Below are 22377 nucleotides of genomic sequence, written 5' to 3' on the forward strand. Positions count from 1 at the left end.
GTTTTCAAATTACTCATTGTCATGGTAAATTTATGTTAAGGATGAAGGGAAAAGCTTACATAATATGAAAAGTCCATCTGAAGACTTCTCGGTTCTCAAAGGTTATTTCATGAACTTAATCAAATTTGTTTAAAAAGCATGTCTTCGGAAGTTCTTTAATTAAACCATCATACATAATGAAACAAAAAAGAAAATAATAATGTTCATGTGTGTCCCAGACCTGATCCCCAAAGAGAGACAATCATTTGAATATTTTATGGCAGTTTGCCCCCTAATCAATGGATATGTCATCTGATACATCAAATTGTGGTATCAGGGAACCTACCCATTACGGTCTCCAAACACATAGCTTCCGTACAGTCTTTCCGACTGGCAGCCCCGGTAAACAAATCCACCAACCAAAGGACCATTACTGAATGGCTTGAATTCCAAAAGTGATGGCTCACTTTCTGGAAAGAAAGAAACATAACATTAGATCAAATGAAACATTTTTATGAAATAAAAGTAACAGAGGCCAAGTAATATCATCATAATATTATTACGGTAATTTACGTTAAATCTAAAATGTGCTCCATGATACACAAGATGAATCCTTGTTCTAGATATTTAGTAAAAATAATTAAGTCCTGTTGCTTAAATAGTATAAAATACCAAAAGCTTCCATGCAAAGCTTACTGAAATGGAAATGCTCCGCAAATGCTTGCTGTTATAATTGCCACACATACCAAATTTTCAATGAAATTAGAATCTGGATATTTAGGAAACCATGGTTATTTACTTAAGAATCAAAAGATTTAAACAAAATAATTGTTTTAAAATGGATTTTTTTTTTGTAGAAATGCTTCTGCATATATTGAGTAAATTAAGCCAGACCACTGTCAAGTTATATAAAATGTTTGAAAAATCATATTTTAATGAAAAGGAAAGTATAGTACATAAAAGGCCTTTAAAACCACATTTGTATATTTAAAAACATTGTCACTCAAGTGATATCTTCATTTAAACTAGTTTAATAGTTTTGTTTATGGAGTTCTATGGCTAACAATGTCTAATGCAGCCATTCTTCCTAATTACAAGTGTATAGTTACATATCTCAGACTTTCCATGCATGTCATTATATACTTGACTACACATACGCTAATTGCAATGGAAAAGATCTAAAGCCAGTTGCAAATTAATCTGAAAATTACTTATTATGTGCTTAATGTCAAATAAGTCATTATCAACAGGCAGTATTTTAAGCAAAAGCCTTTGTGGGAAGTTGGTAATTTTAAAGTAATTCTTCCTTCCCATGTAGTTATGGTGACTGTATTAGAAAAAGTAGAAAAGATTAAGTTTTAACCAGTTCAGTGAGAGGCAGCATAACTGAATGATTAAGGTCATGAACTCTGGAATCAGTGGGGCCGGCTTCAATCCAGACCTTGCCACTGTATGTTGTATGATCATTAACCTCTCTGCGTCTCAGTTGCCTCATCTGTACAATGTGGCCAATAACGGTGCCTACCACACAGTTGTTCGGGGAATGCAAGGAGTCAGGTTGGTACAGTTACTACAGGGGCCGGCACGTAGTAAGTACAGTGGATGTGGTTATCTGGGTTTTATTTTTGTTTTCTGCTTTATTGCAGTAAAAATGACAAAGTTGTAAAGCATTTAAAGTTTACACCGTGGGGATTTGCTCTATACATATGCAGTGAGAGGACTCTGGGGATGTGTTTTGAAAACAGAAATGTAAGGCTATCAATATTGTAGCCAGTTGCAGCTGACCCCAATTAATGTGATTGGAGAATTTAATTTAATCTGCATAAATATAGCCAAATTCCATCAAACCAGTGACTCATATAAGATTTTTTTTCAAACCATGTCATTCTTTGGTTTGGCTTTTATAAGTTACACACACACACACACACACACACACGAATGAATACCTGAAAAAAAAAAATAAAGTGAAATAACTGAACACCACATGAACTAACACAGCTGTTTCATTCCTGGTGCTAAATAAATATCTGTATTGAATGAGTAAATAGAAGGAGTGATCAATTTAATAATCTTAATCTACTGTGTTCCCTGAATCATAATAATTTTGATATATTGCTTCCTCCAAAAGGAGTAAATACTAAAACACTAAAAAGTATTAAGTTTTCTGGCCTTCATTATTATCCAACTTAATTTTTATATGCATCTCTAAAACACTCCAGTAATCATGTTATTAAAAATAATGTCTAAACACCCCATTTTCATGACTTGCGTAAATAACGTGTTTTTACAAGTCTATTATGTTGTTTTCTCTAAAATAGGCACTTAAAAAATTGCATTCTTATTTGAATTATTTGAAACACTTACTATTTTTCTAATTGCTGAGACTAGCATATAGGGTATTGAGAAATTTCTTACCTTAAACTTGTTTTTTTCTGCTGTATGTAAGATGTTAAGACAAGTTCTCCTTTATATATTAAATAAATAGAAGTTATTCATTTTTGACTCTCAGATGAGCAAAATATAAACAGCTAATTTTTGAAGGTCCATTAAATTTTTGGACCTACAGAGCACACTTCAGTCCATGGGAAAGGTAATTACTCAAATGGAATTCCTAGGGCTTGTAAGCGTCACTGGACCTTTAAAAACTTGTGCAATTTACTCCCTTACTACTGTTAGGTCAGTGTTTTTATGCTTTCCCAAATGCTCCTTTTGTAGAGATCCATTTCTCCTCAATTAATGTATTAAAATAAAACAAGGCCCAAACTAAAGCCAAATCAACAAATTATGCGCTACTTACCATAATCTTTCCCCTTTATTATCTGTAGGATTCTGGCAGATGATCTGTTCTTTCCATTGGAGTCTGAACAAAGTATTGTTAAATTGATGTTTATATCAGTGGGATGGCGATCCACAGCACATCTGCATAACGAAAGGGGGACATCCATGATTTCTTACCAGGATCTTTTCTAAACTCTGACTAGAGATTCCTGACATAGGAGCCCTTCTGTGGGCTGGCAAGAACCCACTGGCTATTTCCTTGGGATCCTCAACAGAAACATTCAGATTTGTTTGTTTACTCTGCTCAAGCTAAACAGCCTCTGGAGAATATTTCCTAATTTTTCTTGGTATCTCTCTCTAGTATGAATGTGCACAGAGACTTAAAACATTTGTTAGTGCGTTATTAAGGACTGTCACATATATAATGCACTGGTAAGGTATGCAAGCCAGTGGTATCATCAACTCACATCAGCAACACACAAAATAGAATTAGTTTTGGTATTAGTTTTGTGTTTTGTACATGGAATTGTTATAGTCTACAGCTCAAGCTGCTCTAACAAAGGAAAGAAAGTGTATGCTATAATAATATAAATAAAATAAAAGAAAGCCGGTCACCACAACCACTGAAGTCTTTTACATTAACTGTGTCTTCATGTCACCCCCAGTCTGGAACTAGAATATTTCCATGACCTAAGCCATTGACAGTAAATTCTATGAGCATAGGGACCACTTCCAGCTTCTTTATCCCTGTATTTCTGTTACCCTATTCAAACCCAGGGTTATAAAAGGGGCTCAATATTTGTTGAATGTTTAAGTCCATGAGGGACTGGGCATGTGGAGTTTGGGTTGGGAAAAGAATGAAGCTGTATAATATAATTTTTGAAGTTCTCACAAATGTGGAAAACAGTGTTGCCTTGTTTTTAGGTTTCTCAACTTTGACGTTATTGACATTTTGAGCCAGAGAATTCTTTGAATAGGAGACTAGCAGAGGGGAGGAGAAGGAGGCTCTGTACTGAGCACATAGGATGTTTAGGAGGATCTCTGGCCTCCAGCCACTAGATGTCAGTAGCATGAACCCTTCCAAAAATGTTCCTAGATGTTGCCAAATGTTCACAGGAGGCAAAATCATCCCATAAGGAAACACTGTTTTAGGTCAACAAAATGCAGTAATGACTTGACAACCGAACCAAACCATTAAATAAACTAGAAAACAAAACAACCTGAGAGTAAGTTCTGGGTCTTGAGAAATGTTAAGAGTCATATGCAGCGATCATGTCAGCAGTATCAACAATTGTGGAACAAAAACTGGTGCATCCAAATGATCCTATTCATCATAGGGAAACTACGAGCCTGAGCTGCCAAAGAAGAGTTAGCTGTTCTGTGGCAACAGTCCCTTTATTGTCCTCTTTAATTCAGTGTTTCAGAGTACAATGCCTGGCAGGGAACAGGACATAGACGTGATGTGACTTAAGGTGGAACTAAATCCATACAGGCAGAGAGAGCTTTCCTGTATTGTCTTCCTTTTAAAGATGAAGAAACGACGACAAAAGGTTTGACCTCTTCTTATCAAGAAAGAAGCAGATCTGGAAGGAAAGCCCAGGCTTCCCAAAGGTGGAGATGCCATCAGGCCTAGCTCTGGCTGAATACTATGGCCACTGAGAACCGCTTGACCCTTCTAACCTTTAGTTTCTTATGGAAAAAAAGAAGTTGGACAGTGAGACTCTGTAGGATACCCTATGGTGGATACACGTCATTATACACCTGTCCAAATCCATAAAATGTACAACCCCCAGTGAACCCTAATGGAAACTCTGGACTTTGGGCGATAAGGATGTGTCAAGGTAGGTTCATGCATTGTAACAATGTCCCACTCTGGTGGTGGATGTTGCTACTGGGGAGGCTATGCCAGGTGTGGTGGTCGGGGGGTATATGGGAAATAACTATGCTCCAGGCCAGCTACCACCGAGTACTGCTGAGAGGCATAAATGAACTAAAGTGGTTGAGATACTTAGTTCAGTACTCTGCACCCAAGGTGCTTAACACAAGTCAGCTTTACTTTTAGCCACTAATTATCTGAATTTCCTTTCTGCTTTATTAAATCTTTCTCTGCTTGAAGTGCTCTTGGAGGGAGGCACAAGTTCCCTTTAGCCCCCTGCTGCCCGAGGAGGTAAGACTCCACGGCTTAGGCGTCCTGCCATATGCAAGATCTGTAAAGCGCCTCACCCTGCGTTTTTGCACGGAGGGCCCAGGACCCCCAGGAAGGTTGCACGAAAGCTCCAGTGAGACTGCCGTGACTCAGGGTGCAGGACTTCAAAGTGCTGCTTTGCGGTGGTATCTGAGAGTTCTGAGCTATAGGAATGGAATGTGACAGTTTCCTCCACATCCTGAACCCACCTTAAGTATTCCCTGTCGCACAGATTTTAAGATCTGCTGAGATGCCAAAAAGGAAATGAACTGTAGACTTGGACTTTGATGGAGGGGAGATGAAGGGCATGAGGGATTATAAAAATAAAAAGTTCAAGAAATACTCACCTTGCACATAGTGAACACTCAATAAACATTAAATAGCAATAATAACTTAGCTAGTAAATGAATGAATGTGGCCAAATATCCCATAGTATGAATAAGGGACCACAGATTGGATGAAGCTTTCATCATAGAATTGCTATAATATACTTCATAGCATTTTAAAAGTATACCCCAAATTTCTCACTCTACATACATCTTAGTACTCCTTTCTTTATAGTTCATTATAGTAAACAATCAATATGAATTCCTTTATATTTATACTTTTTTTCCAAGGGAAAAAATGTTAACGTTGAGCTCAAGTCCTTATGAACTGATACTGTACCATTGTATGTTAAGTAAAGCTATGATAAGACCTGTAATTTATTTAAAACCTACCATGTGTGTCAGGCACTCTACTTTGTGCTTTACTTGTAGATTTGTAATAAATCATTATAGCCTTCTTGCAAGGTTGCTATTACCACCCCCATTTAATGTGTATGGAAATGGAACACCTCTTGGTTTCAGCTCAAGTCATGATCTCAGGATCATGATCCCAGTGTATCGATCTCAGGATTGGGAGATGGCAAACTGTGTGGGGCTCGGAGTTCAGCACAGAATCTGCTTAAGACTCTCCCTCAGCCTCTGCCCCTCCTCTCCTCTCTCAAATAAATGAACCTTAAAATAAATAGAAATAAATTTTAAAAAATTAATGTGTACGGAAAATTTCATTTAGAGGGGTTTAAGGAGACAATTTAGAAAGTTTATTATCTCTCTAAATTTGAACTGAAGTCTTAATCATTACACTGGTCCAACAGCGTTTATCTAATAACACTCCAGAACCTTAAAGGAATTTTTCTCCATGAATTTGTTCTTTTCGGTATGTCCAATCTGCCTTCTCTATCTGCTTCATGCAGTAATAGAAGAAAAGAGTGCTCAGATAATGGGCTGGTGTGATTTCTGGAGGCTAAACCTTGGACATCACCCGTGGATGCTCTGTGTGTGGACCTCTCTTTCTTTTCCCAGTTCCCGAATCCCAGCCCGGCTTTAGAGCAGGCGGGTGGGGGCGGGTGGGGGCGGGTGGGGGCGGGTGGGGGCAGGTGGGGGCAGGTGGGGGCGGAGGGAGGGGGGCGGTACAGACTCTGTTCTCACCTGCCTGGATCGTGCAGGCCGTGTGCAAATACTTCTGGGGGCTGGTTGGTGCTGTTGAAGTGCGGGTTGCTCCTTGGTATGGAATAAGGCACGTTGCACATATCCGTGTCCACGTCCAGCCGGAGCACCGACCCTGTGAAATCACTGAGAAATTGGAGGACAAGGTTCAGTGCTTTCTGCCTTTGTTACGTATTTCACCTAAACCAAATGTGGGGAGGTTGCTCTACAGTCCAAAGAATCATTCCCTCCTTCGAGACGAAAATATTAAAGTTACAAAATTCCGAATCATGGGCAACGAAACCAGGGGCAGGTTGGTTTCAGACAAGCGTCAGCACGCCACGCAACTCGATGGTGGCCGAGGACTGCAGCATCCACCGCGTGCTGCATTTTGCAGCTGTTCTTTCTGTTTTGCCGGTCCATGCCTTTCCCGCGCCCGCCCAAGCGCCCCTGGAGCCCGGGAGTCCAGCCAGCAGGTGGCACGAGCTGCAGCGCAGAGCATGCGGAGGGAGCTGCACGTTTCCCGGGCTGTGTATCCCGCAACCCACGTGGCACTAATGCACTTTCCAACATCTGGGAACAGCGACTTCCAAATATACCACCAGCGAAAGACAGACTTCCTCATCATTTAATAAATGCAGACATCCATAACAGAAGTTAAATAGTTAACCAAGGCGACATAATTCAAAGACAAGTCTTTTTTTTTTCTTCCCAAAGACAGTTCTTAACTCACTGGCCCTCACGCCTTTTCCCCTGGACTGGCACTTAAAAACATTTTAACGTCAAGGGGAACTTTTTTTCTTTTTTACCTTAAGCCATCCATTTCTTCCATATCATCCAGTGTGATCATCCCATCACCGAGAATGACGTATAAAAAGCCGTCAGGGCCAAAGAGCAGCTGCCCTCCGAGATGCTTTCTGTGGAGTTCTGCGACTTCAAGAAATACTCTGGCTGTTCTCAAATCAACTTGGTGGGGATTTTTTCTACATTGTAGGGAGGAAGCAACACCGTAATTGTTAAAGCTGTAAGGTGAATCCACCGGAAAGTAAACTGTACACAAATAGGGAAGGAGGCACTTAGTAGGCAAATAAGGAAACATATGCTTGAAATGGATCTAATAAAAATTTCCGATAAGTGACATTATTTTCTATGTTTTAGAAGGAACATGTAAGCTGAAAGATAACTGAAGAAAAGTGTCAAAGCTACCATTTCTCTCAGTTCTCCTTAAGGACACATATGCGGGTTTCAGCAAGGTGGAGATTGTGGCTTAATTACTGTCACCTTAACTTCTAAAATAATTAGGAAGAGAAAATGAGAAAATAAAACTGAAAAATATGTCACGGGGCATTTTAGTGATACCTCGATACTGTGTATTCCACAACTCGAAGAATGTGGTCATGAGGCCCGATAGCCCATCGTTCTTGGTTGGTGGTATAAGACACGTACAGCTTTCCATTTTTCTTGTAATTGGGATGGAATGCAAGGCTTAGCAGACCTCTTTCATCTCCTCCCTGCAGTCAAATGAAAAACACAAAGAATTGTGAAGTTAATTATGTTCTTTATTGTGTTTCAACTGGAACCCCAAAAGAGTCTCTTTCTTTCTTCTGGATAATCTTTGCCCAAACTCTTTTCTTTTCTTCCTTGCCTACTGCACAAAAAAGGATTATAAAACATTTCACTTTGCGGAACTTTTTAAGGGTTAGAACAAGACAATTGTCTTGTGTGGTTATCTAGGCACAAGACCCTTACCCCACTTTTGTCAAGTGATTTGTGTGTGCAATCTCGGGAAGCTAGGGAGACAAGTTTAAGTGATATGCAGAATTCTTCGCCGGGTTATTAGGTTGCTTGTAGTTCATAGAAGACAAATAAAAAGATTCATAATCAGCAGTCACTTCTAATCCAAGTCTCCTAGACCTAAAACACAGTGTGGCCTGCCAACTCCCACTGTCTTGGCAATATGTTTAGAAAACAGTTAAATTGCTTGTGTAATATGTAAACCTTTGTTTTACCCTGGAGGCATCTACATCAGTTGTCACAACGATGGTGGTCTGTTCATCATAACTAGGTAATAAGCAGCCTTGGCCTATCTACATAGGAATGAGGTATTTTTACATGTATCTTTCACAGCATAGAGCTTTTCTTTATAGAAGGATGGAGAAACCGGAGGAGGCTAAAAACCAGGGCTGGCATGGGGGTGGGAGAAATACTAGAGAGGAAAGGGGACACTAGGAAATAAAAGAAAGATCCCAAACAACTTTCTTTGTTATTATATGAATGTCAAGGTTTGTATACGTTAGGCATGCCAAATGCTGTAACAATTAAAACATCATCATGTTCTTAAATAGAAAGGCATTTTATCTTTATTTTCTGCTAATTCAGCTTGATGAAACTCAATATGGTCTGAGCATTTGTTTTATCCCACAAGTAGTCTAGGGATTTCTACAATGAAATTAAAGTATCTGAAATTATCTAGATCAGAGTTTTAAAGTTCAAAGTCTAAAAAGCCAGGGAGCTCTTTCTCTGTAGTCTGAGGAGTTATCCAAACCGGCTCACGGCATGTCATAGAAACTATGAAGCAACTGAGGCTAGGACATCACCTTACCCACACGACTGCATTACACACCACGTCTCCTGTGGCCAAGAGCTGGAAGTGACCCCGTAGGCGTCTTACAGGAGGGAGATGATCTCCAGCACTGTGATTTCTTCACAAGGTCATGCTCAGTAATGGAAGCACCCTCATGTTATTGTCCCCAAAAAGAGCATGTGTTGCTACCAAAACTAAGAGTGGGTGTGGTTTGGATTCTACATGGATTGAAGAGTTTAAAGGTTTAGGCATCAAAGCTCACTTAAAGTAAACTTTGCTTGATTTATCTCCTGGATTAGAGAAAAACTGCTTCACATATATACCATCCAAAGTGGAGACATCCAAACTTTAAGAGCGTGTAAATACTAAAATGGATACAAATAGCCAGAGCACTACCAAAGCATTATTCGAGTGTCAAAAAAGTCAACCTCTTCATTTGCATGTCACAATATGCTTGGTAGGAATTTCAATGAAGACAATCTCCCTGAACGGTATGGATCTAGGACCTAATGATATGATTAATGGAAATGAACCTTTGTTTTCCAGATTATCTTATAGTGATTTTAATATTGATTGGATGTTGCTGTTTTTTAATATTTTCATTAAACAAATATTTCCTCTTATGAGACATTGAAAGCTGGGATGCATAACTAAGACCGATTGTAGAAAAGCACATTTAAACCTCTTTGACGGATAAAAAAGCCAAGGGGTGGGATTTAGTTTGTGATTAATTCCTTTTCCGAGTGTATTTCACTTTACAGCTGTGAGTGCAGGATAAGGACTTTGTGCCCACTTCACAAATATTTGGGTTCCAACTATAAGAAGCTTTTGCTGAAAGTAGTTCTTTTGTAGTTTTTAATCAAATCATTTGAGATACAATTTGAGTTGGAGAGCAGCATGGCTTAGAATTTGCTAGCTGCTTTTCGGGAATTAGGAATGTAGAATTCAGGTACTGTAGAAAGATAGGGAAAGAGATTTAAACAAATCCACAAGTGACAGAAGACAATGGTTCACTTTAGAGAGTCACCTATCACATGAATGAATTTGGGGGCATCATTGGCATTTGTTGAAGTGCCAAATACAGAAAAAGAATGAGACATGTGAATGACAAGAAAATAAATTTAAAATGGAATCTTAGAAAGTCCATAATTCTGAATTTTTCAGGTCGTAGGATTTATATTTGTTTGATTATGACAAATGATTTCGTATTTTTAAAGTCAGCTTTGAGGTGCAAAGTAGTGGTCTGGTTGGCTTAGAAACATGACTGATTCTTAAGTTATTTCAGAGAAATACTCACTTTCATAACTATATTGATGAAAAGTTTAATGTATTAAGTAAATATACTAGAATGTCTCCCGAAATTAGCTTTGTAAACTCTGTAGTGTAACATGACTCCTAAATGTTCAGAGATTGAGAAGGAGGGATATATCACCACTGTCAGGAGAATAAAGTATCTATAGGCTCACGTTTAGCTTGAATTGGCCTTCAGAGTTACATCTTCGATTTAAAGTATGTGACTGACGAATCATGATTTACCTCTCAAATGCAAACGTACATTTGAGGTAGGGGCCATTTTTCAAGATTTATATGGAGAAACAGGTTGATTGGGCATTAAAGGTTTAATTTTGGAGCAAGGTCTGCTAGAGTCTACAATGCAGACATTTGAGGCCTCCAGGGCTCTCTGGTTGCTTCAACTATGGTCTTCACTAGGGAAGTGCCCAGCCTGAGACCCTGAGCATTGGTGCCAGAAAGCAGGGCAAACCAGCCAGACCAGCTCTCAGGGAAAGCCCTTGGGCTAATGTTACTAACGTTATTGACTCTTCTTCCTTCCCTTTTACCTCAATTATGTGTAGCTTTATGGAATGAAAATCATGCACTGCTTCCAGAAATGTCAAATTATCAAATTGTTTCTAGTGAGCATCAGGGAGAATGAACCTCTAATGATTAGTTCAGTCAAGCTGACTGAAAAGGGTGAAAGACAATTAACAGAATGGCAAACGGGAGAGTCATGGTTCAGGGACATTGACTTCTAGCATTATACTTTTGGAAACATTAACCAATGTCCAAAATGCTTATCCTGACTCATGTGAAAAGCTGTAATTTATCAAAACGTGCCCATTATACTCTGTACTCTATTATTTATACTGAATGCTTGACGTGCACCTTGTGTTTCTGGGAATGTACATCAGTGCTAGAAATTGGCAAGTAATTTACAAATAACACTTTAGGGTTCTCTTAGTTTGGGGCTAATGCCTTTCCTTTTCTTTCTTTCTTTTTTTTTTTAAAGTTCACTGACTGAAACTTCACCCAAGCATCATAGGCTACCTACCACAGGACACTTCCTTTACCTCTGCTTAGCATTCTCAAACTGCATCAACTTCTGGGCAGCACCACACCAAGCACAAATGACTCACCAAAATCAGATAGTTGAATGATTTGAAAATAATGTCCTTGCATACTTTGAATTGACCCATGTTTCAGAGTACATTGTAAAACTCTCTTAAGAGACCTTAAATAAGTAATTAACTGCCATTCTAGTTATCATTCAGCTTTCAGGAGCAATTTCGCAGGCTCAACAGAAAAGAGTAAAAAACCCCAAACAGAGAGTATTGATGAATTTAATTTGAGTACAAGATCAGATGTAGTCCTATAATTTTGGGACAAACTCTTCCCTGATGAACACATCAAAGTTCTCACTGATTGACCAAGAATATTCCTCTTCTTTGAAGAAAATGGAAATATCTATTAGAATAAGAAAGGTAATAATAAAATGATTATATAATACATATAATATGTAAGATAAATATTATATATATATAAAGATTCTTCTTTTAAGAGACATTGTGGGCATGGTTTTTCATTATGATTTTTAAGGAAAACATTCCCTTCATACTTTCAATGTGGCTAAGGTCAATTTTTTCTGATCTCTATCTTTAAAATTTGCCTTAATCTCTTTAGAGAACGCTAGCTTATATATTTTAGGAAACAAGACCGGGCAGCACTGAACTATAAGCACCATTTCTCACTTCTCCTTACTTTTTCTTAGTAACCTTTTGGCAAGGGACTAGCTTCAAGTTTGGTAGTCTACAGAACGGCCTTATGGTATTGAGAAAGCAATGAAATGTAAATTAAATGAAATAATGCAGTGTTAAGTTTATGATATGCCTTGTTATATATAGTCTTTGTAAAAAAAGAAGTTTGTATTTGATATTCGTTCAACAGATATTTATCAAGTATCTACTATGTGTTAGGCATTGTACTTGGCACCAGGGATAAAAAACAATTCTCTGTCCCTCAAAAGATAAGAGTGTACATGAAAACAGATAACAAAATCAGATAACAAAGTAAGTTTTTTGTTGTTTCATTCTCACCAAACTTCTTCATGATGTTGATTTTTGGGTGAGGAGGAGGGGGAGAGTTAAACATGGCTACACTATTAGAAATGCACACAGCCCAAAAAACAAGTATTAAAGGGAGTAAATACATAATTCTGGGTAACTTTGGACACACAGGCTAACTGGTATATTAGCACCCAAGGTTTCTCCACTCTAAAACTTTGTAAGGAAAAGAAAAAAAAGCTTGGTTTTATGAAATCTAAATTACATGAAGAATGTTAGGTTGGGTTTCTGCAAACAATAAGACCATCTTCCAATTTATTTTATGCATATGACACAGATGTGAATGAAGACCTCTAGTAGAATTGGTGGTCTCTTAATAATAAAGGAATTTCTGAGAATTAATATAAGAATAGTGAGGTGGTATTTTTTAAACTGTTTATAAAATATATACTTTTATTAGGAGGCATGTCTCCCTTATTGTTATTCACGTATCTATATTTTGTGTTCCTACACACCACGAAAGGAACAATAGAACTTGGACACCAACATGGGCTCCTCCTCATGCAAAAACCTTCGCTTCTCTTAGGTTGGAAACTTTTGATATTCCAAAATGAGAAGTAGGTTTATTTGAGAATTGTTAGTTCAAATACAATACCAGATGTATTCATTTTTCATTGCTGCTATATAAAAATTATCACTTAGTGGCTTGAAACAACACAAATCTATTATCTTAAAATTTGTAGGTTAGCGTCCAACATGAGTCTCCCTGGGCTAAGATAAATGTGTCAGTTGGGCTGTGTTTCTTTCTGGAGGCTCTATGGGAGAATTCGTTTCCTCTTCCTTTCCAGCTTCTAGAAGCCATCTGGCACTCCTTGGTTTTTGTCCTTCTCCCTCCATCCTCAAAGCCTGTAACAGGGATGAATCTGCCTCCTGGGCACCACTCAGACCTCCTCTGCTGCCTCTTCCACTTTTAGAAATTTGTGATGCCACTGAGCCCACCCAGATAATCCAGAATAATCTCCATATGTGCTGTCCAGCAACTCAGTTCCATTGCAACCGTAATTCCCCTTTGCCATGTGAAGTAACATATTCCAGGGATTAGGATGAGGACATCTTCTGGGAGGAGGCATTATTCTGCTTACTACATGGATATTTTAATCTGTTTTTCAAAAAGGATCCAAAGTTACTTACGACCTGAGTCATCCTGGCCACGTCCTACTGGGAGCATCCTGAAATGTGGAGCTCAGCACAAGTGGAGCTCATCTATGAATTCACAGAGATATTTCAGGGAAGCTTTGTCACAGCAAGCACCCTCTCTTGGCTGTCAGTTATGAAAGAACAACCATGGCCCTCTAAGATGACATAATAACACCTTTCAGAATTGAGGAGGAGGAGAAGTAGAAGACCATTAGTTAACATGTGGACACATATGAATTCTCACAAGCAGAACTGCTGTGTTAATCACAGGATGCAAAGAAGGTAAAAAGTAAATGCAGTAGACAAACCATTTCTACAAACTAGAGGATTTCAAGCTCACTAAAACTGTATTATTTTGTTTTGTTCATAAGTTTTGAAACATACTGTAGAGTATTAGTTTCTTCACAAATCCTGGAAAAGATGAGAAGAAATGCTTTTCAGTAATTCCAAAAGTATAACTTGGTCTCAGAAGGAGTCAGTTCCCTAAGGATCCTGAGTTAGCTTATAATATAGTTATGGTATAATGAAAAATATATTTGGTCTTTGTCCTGGGTTCCTGGTCCAGAGCTCCTAAAACAGCTGGAATTTCCTGAATGACAGGGGTGTCTTTTGTTATTCACAATAAACCCCTGTCAACCTTACCTGAGTCTGTGCTAATGAAGTCACTCTTGGTGGGCCCCTGGATAGCTTTAGGATGAGGGCTGGTGGCCAGAGGAACCAAAAATGTGATTAGCGTTAGCAGATTGGAACTTTCATCAACCCCTCCAACCTCCAGGGAGGGAAAAGAGACTGAAAGTTGAGTTCAATCACCAGCTCACATGATTTAATCAGTCACATCTAATGATTAAATGATAAAGCCTCCATAACCCCCCTACGCAACCGGGTTTAGATAGCCTCCCGGCTGGTTAACATAATGAGGCTCTGGGAGGGTGGCATGAAGGGCCCTGTCCTCCCTCCCCCATACCTTGCCCAATGCATCAATTCCATCGGGCTGTTCCTGAGTTGTAGACTTTATAATAAACCAGTAAAAGTTAATAAAGCAATTTCCTGAGTTCTGTGAGTTAGTAAGCCTGAGGAGAGGCTTATGGGAAGCCCTGAATTTGTAGTCAGTTGGGCAGAAATGTGGAGAGCCTAGGCACACTATTTGTAACTGGTCCCGGAAGTGGAGGTAGTCTTGTGGGACTGAGACTTCAATTGGTAGTGTCTGGGCTAACTCTGGATAGTTAGCATCAGAACTGAAATTACTGGACACCCAGCTGGTGCTGAATAATTGGTTGGTGTGAGCAAAAACTCTCATTTGGTGTCAGAAAGCACTCCAGAGAAAATCTGAGAGGTTCATTAGCCCATCCGCCTTGCCAGGGAGAAAGAGATCATGACCTACTCTGTTGAAGAAATTGAAGTTAAAGAGTACTTGGGAAAAATTTGGTAGTTTTCCTGTCATATAAATCTTTCTTAGAGATTAACATTTTTATAAAATGTCTTGCGTCATTTTATTATTCACTCTTTGTTTTTTTTTTTTTTCCACCTTAATTCTCTGAGAATGAAAGCAGCCATAATATACGGCAGACCTATTATAATAGTCATAGTTTTCTTCTTTTCTTTTAAAACGTCCCCTATTTTTTCAGATTTGGCTTTTCTTTTAGATATGTTTTTAACTTACTCTAATTATTCTCTTGGTTTCCTGAAAACTGAATTCTCTTCAAGGCACTGTCTTGTCTCTTCAAGGCTGTATTTTTGTTTCATCGTATTCACCCATTGTTCTAGTTCTCCAAGAAGTATATACAATTTTCAAATGCTTGCAGGACCCAAGCTCGCCTCTACCACACTTCCCTGACAAAGAAATCTGACCTGCTTCAAATGAGGTTGGAAAGCTGCGGGAGGACACCCAGCAATTCGGAGTTTTTAGGAAGTTTCTCATGAAGTATACGATTTCTGTTATGTAGCAATTGGTCCATGCCAAATCTGTGTTCAGGACTATACATTTTGTCTCCTGAAGCCAATGTGAAAACAGACTTAAAAAGTACAAACGAGAGCTATTCTGGATAGAAACCGCTAGACCACTAGCTTTCCTCAACAATTCTCTTCCCCACTCTTTTCAAACATAAACAAAATAAATCAGTCTTGCTGGGTTTAAGTTACGACCTACACCGAGGAAAGATACTAGAAGTTGTTCTTTCTAGAAATCCAGCTTCCTAGTTGCTTCTTATTCCAAATACTAATATTCTCTTGATATCTCACACCTATGGGGGAAAAACATATAAACATACTCAGTTATGTACTTAAAAACTATTATGGCCCAAATATTTTATGTATAAGATTTATTTTACATAAACTTTATATTTGTCAGATGGAATGAAATTTCATATTTCTATTTTCCCTTAAGCTTTTCACCTATTTGAACTATGATATTTGATATAGTATGGCATATTAGATAGTGGATTGACTTGGACCTTTTATCTTGTCCAGGCTGTGGCCATAAAACCTGTAATAGATGCTGCCCAAGGAATCCACTATGATACCAGGGAACGGCTTGAACACTGGGCTCTTTTTGTCTCAATATGTGTCACAGGATAATAGTATCTGTGGTATTCCAAAGTTCAGTTCTTTAAAACACCTTCTCTAAAAGAAAAAAAAAATGCCTCAATAAAATTAAACTGTGTGAAACATCTACTTGAAATAACAAAATAATAAAACTATAAAAAGTATCAATTCTCCAAAGCAAAATCTTGACTCTAAACACTCTTTTGAAGAAGGAAATTTTATAGAGATGTTGGAAGCATTTAGAGAAAGCTAAGCTTTTATGCTGTGTGTTTAGGCTACATGAAAATAAATTAACAAGAGTTTGACAAAAACTACAAGAATATTCATGAGAAATTAAAAATGAATAAAGATGATAATCAAAAAGAGTTTTGTAGCTATACTAAACTTTGATATGACAACCTAGCGGTTTAATAGTTTTTGGACCTTAGATTTGAAAAAGTACACACTTCTAGACTGAACTGTAAATGGATAAAATATTGGGCAGCTACCTTGTTAGACACAACAAAATGTCAGATATGTAAATTAGGAACTAGACCAATTCTCCACTAGACTGCAAGCTGCTGTAAGGCAGGGATCTCTGGTCTTTTTGGTGTCTTGGGAAGAATCTTACCTACATTGGAAGCCTCGTTATAAAAGGTAACAGAGAATTCTTCCTATGTGCCAGAGACCATGCTAAGTAATTTACAAGCATTATCTTGCTTAAATTTTATAACAACTCTAGAGTTTAATACTATTTTGTCATTATCTTTATGTTCTGGATAAGGACACAGAGGCATAGAGGATTTAAATAATTTGTCCAAAATGCACAACCACAAGTGGCAAAGCAGAGATTGTGACTGAAGGACAAATAATGTAAACTATTATGTGACACTGCCCCACCAACTCTTTCCTAAATGAAGAAATGAACAAACAATGGATAGATTGTATTTCCTCATCAGTATCCATTGTTCATGGCTTGAGGCATTACTGAAACTGTCTTACTTAAATTTCCAAAGCTTTATGAGGGAATAAAATGAAGGTTATAACTCCAGTTATTTTAACACAAAGGTTAAATTAGTTTTAGGGCAATGAATATCAGTATACATTTTACAATGTATATCAGTCAGCTGATACCTATCTGGAAAAAAAAAATCCTGATTTGTGTATATTTCCATGGTGTAAGTACTTTCACCTTGGCCAATTTCAAAGCAGCAAGTTGATGTCACTGACAGGTATGTGAAGAGACGAGCACATTTAGCTCTAGCAAGCCCATGACCACCATTGTAGAATACTTCTATTCTCCTTCGAACCTCCTTCGTTCTTTCCCTCCTTTAATATCGTGCTCCTTTCTTTTTTCTCCTGCTTTAAAATTTTAATTTACCTGTCCCTTTCGATGTGAAACACCCAAATATTTTTGTGAGTTAAGCAGGGGTTTAAAATAATTAAATAAATCATTATTTAAATATGAGGGAGGAGGAATTTCTTACTGGATTTTTATTTACTTTATTCATTATTATTATTGTTGTTGCTTTTCTTACTGGATTTTTAAGTGAAACATACATAAAAACTAAAATACCACCTAAAAATAGAACAGAACACTCAAGAATCCTTTCAGCGGGTTTACTTGGTTATTTAATGGGGCAGGTGAAAACTTCTCAGGATCTTTCCTCCCACTCATAATGTTGCTTAGATAATCAAAGAATGTAAAATCACTTTGTAAATTCCACATGGTATTTGAATAAAAGTTAACTATTACAATGGATAGAGAGGTAAGAGTCATCCTCAAATTCAACTGACCTGTAAAATAGTAAGATTTTGGAAGGGAATGTTATTTTGAAATAGAGAATGTGTAGTCCTACATTTTAATTGGATGAGGAATACATTTAAATTATGTATGGAAAGTATTATCTGCTGTCTACCATTCAAAGAAATTTTAGACTTCAGAAAACTATAAGCATGGAAAAGCATATTTATACTTGTATTTACCACTAGACTACCACATAGCATTGATAAAGAACACTCCATATCTCTTCAAAAGATTTAGATGATATCTATTACCAATGACTTATTAATAAATGATTTGCAAGACTAGAGGTAACCAGATTTTATCTTTGAGTTGAAACATATGTTTCAATTCGCCACTGTGGGATTATTCTTTTTTTCTTAGTTAAACAAATACATATAGTGTTCATACACTCTAAGGTTAAACATGAAGTGATTTCTTTAGAAATTAACCCCAACATTTGAATGTTCTCTAATGATACTGATGCAGATTACTATGACCTTTCCTCCCTACCAAAAACAAACTTTATCTAAAAACATACATCCAAGATTATGATAAAACATATGCATTCTTGATAATGACAAAGCTGTGACAATGAGTCAGAACAATATTGAGTAGTACAATGCACTTATATGAAGAAAAGATGCTGAATTTAGATTCAAATTTGTATATCCAATTATAAGCTAAGGAAGAATTTAAGATTATTTAAAAAGTGTATAAGATAATGCACATCCACTCAAAAATATACATATACCCAAAGAATAAAGGAAATATTTGTATTTGGGGGACTTTCATTTTTTCCCATCTTATACTGTCTCAGGGATTCCTTCCTAGGATCATTCTTAAAGTATATTATTTTCAAAAAATTGTTAAATTGATAAACTTTGGACAAAACTTTCTAGAAATTTCTGTAAAGTCCCCAAATTAATTTTACTTGATGAGTAGGAAAAAGATGTCCTTCTATTGTTTTACAGCTTAGAAATATCTTTTTTAGAATGACTTGGTCTATAATAAGGAAAAATAATTTTTCATTGTTTATTAATAAAGATCTTAAGAAAGTTAATTGTTCTTATGTTTATAAGAATAAAAGTAAATTTTTATGGAGTTATTAGGAATATTGAATCTTTAATTGGAAAACTAATGAAATAAAATGGACTAATATAATTTCATTTACTATCCTTAAAACTAACATCTTTGAGGTACAAATTTTAGTCTGACCATTTTGTTTTAAACATTAAACCTAGAAATACAAAGCATGTTCCTTTGATAGTTTCATCTGGTCTATACCTCTGTGGCTTGAGAAGTCTTTTTTGTCCTGTCTGAAAATGGAAGATTCAGGGTGCTTTTAAAAAAAGAATCACAATATTAAAAATAAATGCTTAACTACAACAAAGGGTACAAAATTGTTTTTAATAAATTTGACCTCTTCTTTTTATCAAATTTATTGTTTATGATGTGTGGCTAATATGGTGGTCATGCAGCTAAAAGCATTATCTTCAATTCATTATATGGAAATATAACACTAGGACACTTGAGTGTCATAGCCATGTTTCACTGCTTTTTGCCATTAAATATTTCCTATTGTTACTCTAAGAACTCAATTGACTTATATGAGACCAAACATTAAACAATTAAGTAAGATTATTGCTTTGAAAAGAAATCTTGAAAAAAAAAAAACCTTCACAATTTAGACCACCAAGGAGCACTAATAAATTTAAGAAAATATGAAATTTCCTCTATGTGACTTGTCTTCAAAGTTATACAATAGATTACTGCAACTTCAAGGTCATATAAGAATTATGGTACTTCGAAAATTATTTTCTGAGTAGGGTTTGTATATATGTAATTTGTATGTCAATTAAACTGACAATTTATCAAAATAGCAAAATCAAATTCTTTGAATCTTTGATACTTTCATTAATCACTATCTAGCAAAATGATAAAAACACAGGATTTTGGCAACATGAAAAAACTAAAAAATGATCAATTAAAACATTTTTACATTGAAAAACCACCCCTATTCCAAAATAACAATAGCTATAAATCAACATTTAGAAAATGACCTTTTGCTATGTGTCAGATATTCAAATTCAGCAACTCTTTTTCATAATTAATATATTATATATTTATACTAATTCTGAACAAAAACAATTGATATATTTTTCTGAAAAATCTATCCTGGGTGTTAAATTATATAAAAACTTAAAATATAAATTTTTGCAGTTCCGTGTTTTCTGTAATCAGGAAAGTATGATACTCTTCCATTAGGATGGAGTAAGTGTGGGAACCATATGTTATTACATGGTTTTTCAGGTACCTGAAAAATCTGAAGTTCACATTAAAGATAGGAAACTAATTATAAAAATGTAAAGAAAGACTAAAAGGAAGGCTTGAATTTCTTAAGTTCAAAAAAGAAAAAAAAAAATCTGAGAACACGTACCTTGCCTCAAATACATGAAGATGAATTTTAAGGAGGACAATGTCTGGTTATTCACCTTTTCCATGGAAGTGTCACAAAAGGACAATTTTCAATGCACAGGAAGATCTGTTCCCTACAATTCTTAATATAATGCCACATTTTCTTTAAATATTTAGGGATAATAAAACTGGGGGCCAAAAGGGAGAATTTGGGGAAATTTCTGATATTCAAATTGCATGAGATTGTGTTCTTTTTTTTTTTTTTTTAAGGATTTTATCTATTTATTTGACAGACAGAGAGCACAAGTAGGCAGAGAGGCAGGCAGAGAGAGAGGAGGAAGCAGGCTACCTGCTGAGCAGAGAGCCATATGCGGGGCTCGATCCCAGGATCCTGGGGTCATGACCTGAACTGAAGGCAGACGCTTTAACCCACTGAGCCACCTAGGTGCCCCAAGACTGTGTTCTTAGATGACTGAGGGAAGCACCAAAGAGAGAAAGACAAAGTAGAGTTTCCTAAGGTCTATAATTCAACATCTGTAGCAATTTGGACAAAACTGATGGCATGTGAATGCTTCCCATTTGAACGCACAGTTCCTGGATGTAAATCAAATGAAGTGTTTATAAAGGTTCCACTTTCCTGATGGGCAGCACCCACCCTCTGCAACACCTGTAATGTCATTACCATTTATCCTCTCCGATGGCACAGCCCTTGCTCTCAGATTCCCAGCACTCTACTCAGTCATCAGGGGTAAATATGCTAAGCCAGTTGCTTCCGTGTCATGGTGCATCAAATTCCTATCCATTCGTGTTGAAGAGCATGGGCTCACGGGTTCAGGTTGCCTGGGTTTGGAACTTGGTTCCTTCACTTGCTAGCTTTTTGACTTAGCCTCTCTGTGTCTCAGTTTAATCACCTTTGAAATAGGGACATTTCCTGTCTCCTAGGTTGTCCAGGAGTAGTTAAGGGAGAAAGTATAGATTGGGCCCCCCACGCTGTTGGTACTCAGTACATGTGAGCCACTGTTACTCTATGCCATGGCCACGGCTATTGTGTTTTAGTTGGCAAAAGAGACTTCCAACAAGTGAGCCCTCAAATAAATACATAATTAAATTTTGAAAAGGACTCTAAAAGAATAGGGAGTTAGGGGAGAGCCTATCAGGGGAAATCTAATTTAGAGAGGGGGGTCAGGGAAGACCTCTGTGAAGATATATATTCAAGCCAAGACTTTGGGTGGGTAGGGGGCAGAGAAGGAAAGGGGAGAAAAGTTAGAGGAAAGAAAAACAGCATCTCCCAGAGAGTTTTATTGAGTATAGTTCTTTGGGAAAAGAGAAATGCGAAAGAAGAGCACAAGAGTGTGGAGACTCTCCCATATTTGCTTTCTGACCATGGGAGTGTTAGGGATCTGAGGGCACACATTAATGGAGTGGAACAAATGTGGGTTCTTCACTATGAGAACTGGGCTTGAATCCTTGCCTTCTGACTGACAGGCTGTTTGACTCTGGGAAAGTAATAGAACACCCTTGAGCTTCAGGGTTTTTTTCTACCATAACTGAATTACAACTTCTATTCCACAAGACTTTTTTTTAAATGACAAATCCACAAAATGAAATTTCACCATTACTAGCACTCAGTGTGTGCATATTTGGTGCTCACAATCAGCTCTTTTCTTCCTCCTGTGAGACAGCAGAGAGGTGGGCTTGTAGTTCACGTATGAGACAGAGGGCAACAGGTATACTCTTCTTAAAGGTAAGGGAGGATTGAGAGTTTGAGATGATCATCAGGGATGAATCATCATTCATTCATTCATTCACTGACTATCGTGTCAGAACTATAACCCCAAACTAAGATGTCACTCTTGAAAAGTAAAAGGTCAACTTCAAAAGAAAAGATAGGGCACGTGGGTGGCTCATTTGGTTAAGCATCCAACTCTTGCTTTCAGTTCAGGTCATGATCTCAGGGTCCCGGGATTGAGCCCCATGTCAGGCTGGGTGCTCAGCATGGAGTCTGCTTCTCCTTCTCCCTCTGTTCCTCTCACTGTTCTCTCTCTTTCTTTCTTTCTCTCATACATAAATAAAATCTTTAAAAACTAAAAAAGGATAATTCAATTATACGTCCTAAGCACTTACAG

At 37.2% G+C, this 22377-nt stretch overlaps 1 protein-coding gene across 2 annotated transcripts in view; it reads right to left on the minus strand.

The window, feature by feature from the left end:
• The window catches only part of HHIP (hedgehog interacting protein), an 88368-nt gene that overhangs the window by 23538 nt on the left and 42453 nt on the right, over window positions 1-22377 (minus strand). For both annotated transcript variants that reach the window (XM_032855612.1, XM_032855613.1), the window contains exons 5-9: window positions 7771-7922; window positions 7221-7394; window positions 6415-6558; window positions 2777-2898; window positions 326-449 (exon numbers count right to left, since the gene is read on the minus strand). In XM_032855612.1, coding sequence (XP_032711503.1) covers window positions 326-449; window positions 2777-2898; window positions 6415-6558; window positions 7221-7394; window positions 7771-7922 — 716 coding nt within the window. The remainder of the gene's footprint in view (window positions 1-325; window positions 450-2776; window positions 2899-6414; window positions 6559-7220; window positions 7395-7770; window positions 7923-22377) is intronic.

The sequence above is a fragment of the Lontra canadensis genome, unplaced genomic scaffold (genome assembly GCF_010015895.1).
Source record: "Lontra canadensis isolate GAN:19392208 unplaced genomic scaffold, GSC_riverotter_1.0 scaffold10, whole genome shotgun sequence".
Lineage (NCBI taxonomy): Eukaryota > Metazoa > Chordata > Mammalia > Carnivora > Mustelidae > Lontra > Lontra canadensis.